Source organism: Meleagris gallopavo, chromosome 1, assembly GCF_000146605.3.
Source record: "Meleagris gallopavo isolate NT-WF06-2002-E0010 breed Aviagen turkey brand Nicholas breeding stock chromosome 1, Turkey_5.1, whole genome shotgun sequence".
Lineage (NCBI taxonomy): Eukaryota > Metazoa > Chordata > Aves > Galliformes > Phasianidae > Meleagris > Meleagris gallopavo.
In genome coordinates, this window is record NC_015011.2 from 121,112,708 (window position 1) to 121,123,124 (window position 10,417).

The following is a 10,417-nucleotide window of genomic DNA, read 5'->3' on the forward strand; positions in this document are numbered from 1 at the left end:
CTAAGTGAACTGGGCCTGTTTAGCCTTGAGAAAAGACGACTGAGAGGGGACCTGATCCAGGCTTATAAATATCTGAAGTGTGGCGGCCATAGTGGTGAGGCCAGTCTCTTTTCAGTGGTACGTGGAGACAGGACGAGGGGAAACGGACATAAGCTGCAGCATAGGAAGTTTCACACGAATGTGCATAAGAACTTCTTCACGGTGAGGGTGACGGAGCACTGGAACAGGCTGCCCAGGGAGGTTGTGGAGTCTCCTTCTGTGGAGATATTCAAGTCTCGCCTGGACGCCTACCTGTGCGACCTGGTGTAGGGAACCTGCTTTGGCAGGGGGGTTGGACTCGATGATCTCTAGAGGTCCCTTCCAACCCCTACAATTCTGTGATTCTGTGATTCTGTGAAAGAACCTCAAAGCCCACCCAGCCCCAGCAGCTCAGGCTGCCCAGGGCCCCATCCAACCTGGTCTCAAGTACCTCCAGGGACGGAGAATCCAGTACAAACTCAAATGCAGAGTCTCTTTGTTTGCATAACTGAAGACACCAGATTGTGACTTGAAATATGACCTATGAGTTTCTTAGAAAGCATTACCAGACTCCCATACAGACTCTACTTTGTTTGACAGAAGAGGTATTTGAAAAGCAGACTCCAACTTGGGCTCTCGTTCTCATGCAAGAATTAATTCATTTTATACTCTCCCAGGAATGGTAGCTTAGAGTTCTGATGTAATGCTTACACAGATTCACTTTTGTGTGCAATGCACAGATGAGATGCTGTTATACCAAAAGAAACCTCTACTCAGAAGCACATGAATTCAAAAGAGAACTGATTTGTTTACTCATCTTCGAACACGGTGAACCTGGGTCAGGATACCCTGGTTTTTTTTAGAATCCTGGAATCATTATGGTTGGAAAATACCTCTAAGATCATCTAGTCCAACCATCAGCCCATCACACCATGCCCACTAACATTATCCCTCAGGGTCACATCTCCACGTTTCTTTAACAGCTCCAGGGACAGTGAGTCCACCGTCCCCCAGGGCAGCCTGTGCCACTGCCTCACCACTTTTTCTGAGAATTTTTTCCTAACGTCCTGAACCTCTCCTGGCATAACTTGAGGCAATTTCCTCTCATCCTATCACTGTTACCTGGGAGAAGAGACTGATCTCCATCTCATTGCAACCTTCCTTCAGGTTGTTGCAGAGAGCTCCCTGGTCTCAGGAAGATGTTCAGCTCTATCTCCTTTGGGCTCTCTTTTAAATTATGTATAGGTTCTACTCCAAAAGTTTTACTCTGTTTCTCAATCCAACTTAAACACACAAAAGTTAATACTTTTCAGGATGCAATAGCTCTTTCATGGTGCCCTCATTCAGTTTGTGTTTGCAGAAAGAGTACGCATTACAATTTAAGTATTCCTGACTATGTAATAATAGAGACCTGAACTGAAGAATTCCCTGTACTTCACTTACGTACAATTACATTCAGGCTACTCAAGGCAAAGGATAGTGACTAGATCAAGGCTTCTCTTCTAAGCAGTCCCATCTTCATGCGTACCTTTTTGCACAGCTCTCCTCATCTTTTCAGTAAGAGATATCCTCTTCATTCAGCAAGGGATCATTGCCTGTGTGTGCACAGGGAATTTGGAAAGGACAAGCCAGCACACACGAACTGAGCAGCGCTGCTGTGGCTGGGTCCCAAGTCACTGCACATGAACTGGTTTAGGTACAGCTGCCTGGCAGCACAATGAAGCCTCTATTATTCCTTGCTCCAGTTAAAATAAAATTACCCCACAGACCGGCATCTCCTTGCCATTATTTCCTCCATTAAAGAAATGATTTATCCCAGTCAATATCATTTTGCCCATCATGCCTGCCCTATTTATGACTAGAGCAACAGTTCCTCACGCAGGAAGGGCAATTGTTAAAACATCATCTCTTTTCAGGAGGTTGAGCTGATTTCACAAAGCTTTCTTTTTCAGCATGTGCCAAAGTTGTCTTAGGCAGACCACTGACACAAGCAGCTTACTGTATAATAATTCTTCTCTCCTTTCTAATTATTCAGGTTTTCCTTAAACAGCCGCTTGTGGACACCCATCTCTGCTGCTGCTCTTCTCGTCTCTCCCCACTCCCCCTTCCACCAAACAATCCTGTCCTTGAGCAGGTCAAACCCTTAGCAACAGAAAGCAACACGAAAGGAGCAGAGCAGCAATCTTTCTTTCACAGTACACTATTCATATCAACAGTCAATATAACTAGCAAGGGAATTACAAAAAAAGAAAGAAAAAAACAAGAATCACCATACCAATCAGACCTGTTGTCCGCCTGGTCCAGTATGCTTTCTCTGACAGTACCCGCTTCAGAGGAAGGTGCAAGAAACCTTGTAATTATAGAATAACCTGATTAATACAGGAAGTTTCGTCCTAGCCTTAGGCAGTCAGCAGCTGACTCACCTGCTTGTCTGAAACATAAGAATTTCTATCTGCTCTAATTTTTTTTAAATCCTATGTAATTTAACAGTGGAGGACTCATTACAAATGTACATTTCTAATCCTGTTTTGAATCCTTCTAAGCATTTTAGGTTTTACTGTAACCTGTAGCTAGAAGTTATATTTGCTAATTATATAGGTTGCACTATTTTTATCATTGTTAGACTGACTGCCATTCAATCTCATTGGATGTCCCTTTTAAGGCTGTGGGAATAAGTGGGCCAGAGAGTGCGATGCCACTGCCTGTTTGCTCAGCCTCTCACCTGGGAGAGGAGATGCTTGGAGAGGCAGCCTGCAGCCAGCCTTGGGAACAAGGCACTACCTGGGATGCAGACAGCTGCATCCATATCACCAGTCTAAAATAGACTGAGAAGGAAACAAACCCTCTTTCTGATACATTGACTAAATGTAGGTGCTCTCATACCAGCCTGGGGGACAGAACAGAAGCAGTGATGCTGTCTTTTTTTTTTTTTTACAAATGTCATAGAAATCCTGCAGCCAATCCAATCAATATCTTTTTTTGTATCTAGAGCTGAATGAATGCAATGTATTTAGCAAAGAGCTGTAACAAAATCCCTACAGGCTAGAAGGTGGCTCCTGTGGAACTAAACATTTAAGCCTCAGGTACTAAGGTAGACCTGAAGAACAAATAGCAGTGGCCTTTTCAAAACCCAGGAAGATGAACAACACTGTAACCACAATCAAGGCTTCCACTACATGGCACGTGCTCTGTTTTCAGAATTTCTGTAATAGAGCAAACCCCAGAGAAATACTCTGAGAAAGAATTGAACTATCAACAGGCACATACAACCTGCAGACTTATGGAGAAGAAGGCTGGAGTAGGATGAGCAATATTAGGGGAAAAAAAAAAAAAAGCGAGTAAGTAAATGGTTTGAACTGATCCTCTTCTGTGCTTATTTATTTTGAAGTAAATTGATTAGCCTGCTGTGAGCCTCATTTTTGCATCTGGTACGAATTAGCGTCCTTAATAAGCAGGATGCTTCACTGATATTGTCATTAATATTATCAATGACTGTGTGTTCTGTCATCCTGCAGTGCTGGCCAGCTCTGAGAATGGTGTGTACAGGGAGGAGTAACTGGAGTGGCTGGCAAGACAGGATGCATGCAGCACATACTGAAGAACTTCACCATTCAGAAAATGTGGATGAATTTCCTTTTTGACGCAAAGCAAGCAGTGGAAGAGTGAGACACAGACTGAATAAATAGGTAAGTATTTGAGTATAGGAGAACATCCTATTTCGTCTTTGTGGTTGGACTACATGATCTTAGTGGTCTTTTCCAACCTTAATGATTCTATGATAAAGAAATATTATACAGTGTATGCTTTTAGATATTATGAGCTGCACTGGTTACTAAACAACAAAACACATCACCTCCAGTTTACGGATAGGACTAAAGGTGTCATTCAAGAATTTCATAGTAAGCTTGTCAGTGAAGAAATTAGCCAAGCAAGGACAACCAAAAGGCAATGATTTCACAATCCTAAATTCATGGAGCTAATAATACCTGAAAAATAATGTATCCTAAGGAAAAAAAGTTTTCAGAGACATCTGGAAGAAGCCTGGAAGTTACTAAATACAAAAGCACCAGTAAAAAGCAACAGCAGGCACTCAGGATGTCAAAATATGTACTGCCATATTTCAACTGACACAGCAACCACATCATACCAAAAGAACAGGAATTATTTGAATGACAGATCCACAAAAATATCAAAAGACTGAATACCTCAGGAGTTAAATAGGAACCAAAAGGTCACAACTTTCCATGGCAGCCTATGCCTTAATGTACCACTGCAGGGCAGCTTAAGGCAACACAATCCTGTTGTCACCCCGTCCTCCTATCAGTCAGGTATTTCACTGTGTCACCTTATGGCATCTGCCATGCACTGAGTAGGAGGTTGAACCTGCTGGTTTCCAGAGGTTTCTTCCATTCTCAATTATTCTGAGATTCTATCTGACCATGCATAAGACTGGCTGAGATTAAACTGACATAAAATTCACTGCTTTCTCTGCAGGATTGATTTTTTATTAGCTTTTGCCAGTTTATTTCCCTGTATCAACTCCTCTCCAGATCTGATGAGCATTAAAACTGACACAAGGGAAAGGGTGAAACTGTGCAGGTCAGACAGTTGGTAAGATCACAGCAGTGGAAACTTAGGCAAGCTGAAATTGCCATGAGGCTAAACAAAACGGACAAAACCAGCCAAAGTACTCCTGCTTTGCATATCCCCCTGAAACATCCAATCACACCAACTACATTCTTAATAAGATTCATGCTTGTACTAGCACTGAAGAAATTTCTCATTGCTAAACGCCACACAGTATGGGTAATAAATGTTTAGAAAATGATTATGTACACACTGCAAACTATTTTACATTGAAGGTCTAGTTAATACAGCCTGTGTTGTACTGGATATGAAATACGCTGGATAAATACAAGATGACTGCTCTTCTCTCATACTAAAATGAATTACTTATCTCATAAAGCTATTTCAAGTAAAAGCGGCAAGATCAAAGAGAGCAGGTAAAGTTTTGCAACTTTAATTTACCATGGCCTAAACTGAAGAAAAGTATTTTAGAGGTTTTCAAAATGACCCCAGTTGTGCCATTTGTACAGAGAGATAATGAATTGATAGTGACGTTCCAAAACATTGTGATAAAAGACTCTTCTCAGAGTTTCACCGAAGTGCTTCCTGGCACAGGGAGTCCCACCGATCAGCTCAGGCCATAGAGGCTTTCAGAGCTTTGAAAGAAACCAAATTTGCGTCAGCAGAAAGAATAAACATCTCTTCACATTCTCGCCTTAAAGCATTTGCACCGACACTATATAATTACTTTTCATTTCACGTAGAGATTCTCCTGGATTCTCTATTCCTCCCACAATTTCAAAATTACAGTATGTCTGCTTGCAGTTGAATGGATACGTTCATATGGCACTAAGTAAATTATTTAACTAAAAAGCAGTTAGCATTGCTATGAATTATGTTATTTGCTCGCATAGAACTCATGTGCACATTTCTCTGTTACAATACCTGGTTTACACATCTTTAATCAAAACAAGCAGAGGATTTGAATTGCTTTTTCTCCTTTAGCGTGATGCAATTTGTTAATGTGTATGGCTATAAAAACCCTCGGAGACAATCTGATATGCTATCTCACTGATCTGTCTTCTTCCTTTATTGACATAACTGTCAACAATCATCTCACTATTTCATTCCTAAAATCCAGAGGCAAAAGAAGAAGGGAAGAGAACTTCATAATGTTTTCATTTACATAGTTTCATTTAGTGGTAGCAAAAATAGTTGTTTTGAAAAGCAAAGAGGGCTTTTCTTTAGACAAATAATTAGAGACTGCAATAACAGCTCTGTTTTTTCAGATAGTATGACTTCATTACAGTTGGAGTATGTTCTGCTTTACTAACATAAAACTGTACATCAGCTTTCAATACAGACAACTGCGAGACATCGCCATAAGGTAATTTAGATGGGTACACATTTGATGCTAAATCCTCAAATAGATCTCAAGAGACATTGCAAGCCTGATAAATTCTTGGCTTTGTACAGGCTACGCTTGGGGATTCTGGACATTACTAAAAGAGCAACTGTGACATGCAGAAATATGTGATAGCATAGAAGCTAGAATTTTGCATCGTTGGCTCCTTCCCTGGATATTAATGCAAAGAAAAAGGAAAAAAGGACATTTCCCTTCAAAATGGGACTCTCTGTATAGAAAAGGAGTTTTTTCTAGTTTCCCAGCCTACTTAACATTAGAAGGGAGAGCTGTCTTACAGAGAGACTTGGCCAGGCTGGAGGAATGGGCAAGCAAGAGCTGTGTGATGCTTAACAAAGATAAGAGCCAGGCCCTGCTCCTGGGACAATGCACCCAAAGAGCCCAATACAGGCAGGGATCTGTGTGGCTGGGAGCTGCCTTGCTGGAGAAGACCTGGGGGCCCTGGGGGCTCACAGCTGAACAGCAGTCAGCAGCCACCATGGGATGCAAATTGGACCCTGGGCTGCATCTATGGGAGCTTTATCAGCAGAAATAGAGATGTGATCATCCCACACTACTCAGCGCTTGTCAGATCACACATGGAACACTGCTCCTGCAATCTGAAAAAAAGATGTGGGCAAATTGAAGAGGGTCCAAATGAGGCCCAGAAAGTTGTTCAAAGGGCTGGAGAAGCAGTCCTTTGATGAAAGACTGAAGGAGGTAAGTCTTTACACCCATGAGAAAAGAAGGCTTAGCATTGTATTCAGCACTTGAAGGCTTGCTACAAAAGGACAGAGGATGTCTCTTCACAGTGAGCCACATAGAGAAGACAAGAGGTAATGGATTCAAGTTGCACCAGGACGGGCTCCGTCTTGATATCAGTATGAAATTTTTCAGAGTGAGAACAGCCAATGACTGGACCAACCTCCCCAAGGGTGTGGTGGAATCTCCATCACTGGAGTTTTGCAAGATGTGATTGGACAGGGTGCTAGATAATCTCATCTAGGCTCACTTTTTCCCAAAAAAGGCTGGACTTGGTCTTCTGAGGTCAATTCTAAACTGGGCTGTTTCATCATTCTAACCTAGAGCGACTTGATTCCCAGATGCCAAATTCGTACAAAATAGCCATCCTACAATCTTTCTTTGTTATTTGAATATGCTTTGATTAATGTCCTTGCCTAGAACACAAATGTTCAGATGCAATTCCATACCTGTGCTTTGCAATGCAAACCATCCCTTAGCCCATCACTACTACTGTACCACAAACCTATTTTACAGCGCAAGGATCCGCCGTTTTGATTCTGTTAAGTTTTGAAGGGAGAATTAAAAGTGGCATACAGAATAAAGAAATGTATGAAGTATATAGTATGAGAATAAAGTAATACCTAGATAAATGTGTGGCTCTTCTAGTAGGCATTTGCAAAGCAAATGAGGCTTTTTTAGAATGATCTAGGCCAAAACGAGATACCATGAGAAGAAATGGTCACAAGCAACAGAGAATAAACATTCATACTTACAGACCTGACCTGGATCCAGGTCTGAAAAGTTTAGGTAAAACCTAGGCTAGCATTTAGACCTCTGCTTGGTGAAAAAGTGACTATTTAGGTACAGCTGTAGTTAACAAGGCAAAGAAGAGCTCTTCCATGGAAAAGTTTTTCTAATATCAGTCTGCATTTTCAGAGTGAAGGTCACCCAACTGGATGTGTAGGAAGATCCTTGCTTTCTCAAAAATCCTCGCATGTGCAGCTTAGGAAAGATTTACCCCTAGAGTATGTTGTATTTTTACAGCAGTTATTGGTGTTAAAACACTTGAAATTTGTGAAAGAGCATGACTCTTTCTGTTAAATTTCTGAAATAATACCACAAAATTCATGTAATGTTTGTATTACATTGCTTTTGCTACATATTTTAAGCAGAAAGCATGTAATTAATCAAATGACAGTTGCCGTGAAGCTTGTAAGTTTTTCCTGCCCCTAGATATCATATCAATATCATGGTCACCCTGAAAATGAACTACAGCAAATGGCACTTTGCTAAATCCATGTTTTTTATTAAATTCTTTTTGAAAACCAAGGCTAAGATCTTGTCAGTTTGCTTCTATGATTTGTACCTGCAATCTACATTCAGAGATAAATGGGAGCCTAGGGCCTCAAAGAGAATTGTGAGCAAGCACCTTGCAGCAACACAGAAATACAGAAAAAAAACTGAAAACAAAACTAAAGTAACACCAACAAAAAAAATCTGACACTGCTTTTGGCATCATTCACTGCTTGTTTTGGAATCTTGTTCCTAGACTCACTTTTTCTGCACTTAAGAGAGGGTTATGGCACATCAAGGTACTAAAAGGCAATCGAAAAACCCAAACATAATGATCATTTTCATCTGCATGCTAGAAAATGCTCACAAATTATGAAATTAATGATAATTAATGCTTTGCATTATACACAGCTGTTTATAGTTAGCCTAGTAGAGCATCTCATTATGTGACCAGTGAGAAAAAAGGAAGAATCTAATGTGGTGCCAGTCCTCATAAGCTGGATATTATTGTTCAGACGATTCTCAGACAGGCAGAGGAGAACACACTGAAATTCTGCAGAAAAAAATCTAAGCCCCTGAAGAGTAGTTTCCAATATTGAGAAAGACCTACTGCACTCCAGGCAGCTTGCAGTTACTCACATCTACATTTGCAATTTTAAGTGGTGCAGGTTCCCTCAGTAATTAGAGTAACAGAAGTAGCACAGTCCCATCAGCACAGTGCTTTTGAGGCTCACCTATACTTCTTGACAAGCCTAATTAGTTCAGGCAGAAAATCTATGCTAATATAGCTGTATTGTGCCTGGCATTCAGCACCACGTTGCCCAGCACTGCACCCTGTGTCTCACAGACAAGCAGAGCAAAATACTTCTAATAGAAAGAATGCGGCATTTCAAAGTCAGCTTTGAGCCCTCATTAACACGGACAACTTGCTTCAATTTGGACATGTCTGAAAGTTCTCTAAACCCTGAAAGCCTTACCCTGGTTGCCTTCAGGTTACCGCACAGCTACAAATACTGCTTTGGCTCCAATAGTAATTGCCTCCTGGGAAGCCGAGGCACGCACTGGGCAAATGGGGAGGAATGCAAAGGAAAGGAAAGGGGATCTCACCCTGTGGAATTGTTTTTGATTAAAGATCTTGAGAAAATGTAGGACTTTTTAATGGTGAATTTTAAGCAAGTCTGATCCTTGTATCGTGTTAAAAGAAAAAGCTGCAACTCTCAAGAAGGAAACTTTAAAGCATTTGCAAGTTTCTAATTGGAATGATAAACATAAAAATTAATTAATAATTGGGAAAAGAAACAACAAAAAACATTCCTTCACATGAGCAGAATCTATACACTGGCCTTAAAATGACACATAAGTGAAAGTAACTAATGCTTCAGCATCAAGCAGTCATTCTGCTATCTTAGCGCCTCCCATTCTTAGCAAAGGATTTCCAAAGCCACATAAAAGTACTCAAAGAGCAAACTGTATTTTATCCAAGCCATTTAAGTAATTTTAAGAATAATTCTGTACACTTTTTACTGGGAAAAGGAAATACAGTTTTGTTTGTGATAAAATCGAATTGACATTTATTTTGTAAACCTTTAAGTCCAGAGTTAAAAGACTATGGGTAACCTAAGAATTAGAATAGTAAACAAGTGCCTTGTTATTACTAGTATAATGAATATATTAGACAAGCTACAAGAGCTCACATGGCAGAAATGGAGGAGAGTAGTTAATCCCAGTCAAAACTGACCTTCTGTCTCACTCTTTAAACATGGCATTTTTATTTCTATTTTTTGTTAATGACATTTGTTGCAATTCTTCAGTGAATTACAGGTCCTTATATCAGTGTTTGCTTGGGTAAATTAAATAACCAAGTACCAAAACATTGCTTAATAAAAGATAAGGCTCAGAGAAATACAGCCAAAGTTTGCAATAAAACAAAGCAGTGAAACAAGAACTGTGTAATGCTGAAATTGCAATTAGGATCCCAAGGAAGTGCTGTCAGGAGTAGTGCTGCAACACCATGCTGTGGTGCGTACAGCTCCCACTACCCACTTACTTGATGAAGTAGTCCCTTCCATCTCTGTTTGCCGTCATCTCCCATCCATAAGGTGTCCCCTGGTTCAAGCTCCAGGTCCCTGATGGATGAGGCCAGCCTGAAGACTTGTTCCTGTGGCTGCAATTGGAGGGAAGAAAGAAAAGAACATCTGACTTGTCTGTCGTATTTATTCTTTACATCTACTTATTTCAAGTCATTCACTCAACAACTCAATACTTTCAAAGTTGCAAAAAATACAGTCAGAATTCAGCCAAGCAAAAACAGGCCAGCAGGCCTACTCATATTTGTAATATTCCTTGAGGAAGTGGAAAGAAGACCATTTCCAATGGTATTTGAGCCTAAACGTT

At 40.6% G+C, this 10,417-nt stretch overlaps 1 protein-coding gene across 2 annotated transcripts in view; it reads right to left on the reverse strand.

Moving 5' to 3' along the window:
* The window catches only part of FRMPD4 (FERM and PDZ domain containing 4), a 124,756-nt gene extending 114,558 nt beyond the window's left edge, over positions 1–10,198 (reverse strand). The window contains exon 1 of one of the 2 annotated variants that reach the window (XM_031557462.1): positions 10,071–10,198. In XM_031557462.1, coding sequence (XP_031413322.1) covers positions 10,071–10,108 — 38 coding nt within the window. In that variant the 5' untranslated portion in view covers positions 10,109–10,198. The remainder of the gene's footprint in view (positions 1–10,070) is intronic. The other variant, XM_031557465.1, reaches the window with a different exon arrangement.
* Between the last annotated feature and the right edge of the window lie 219 nt (positions 10,199–10,417).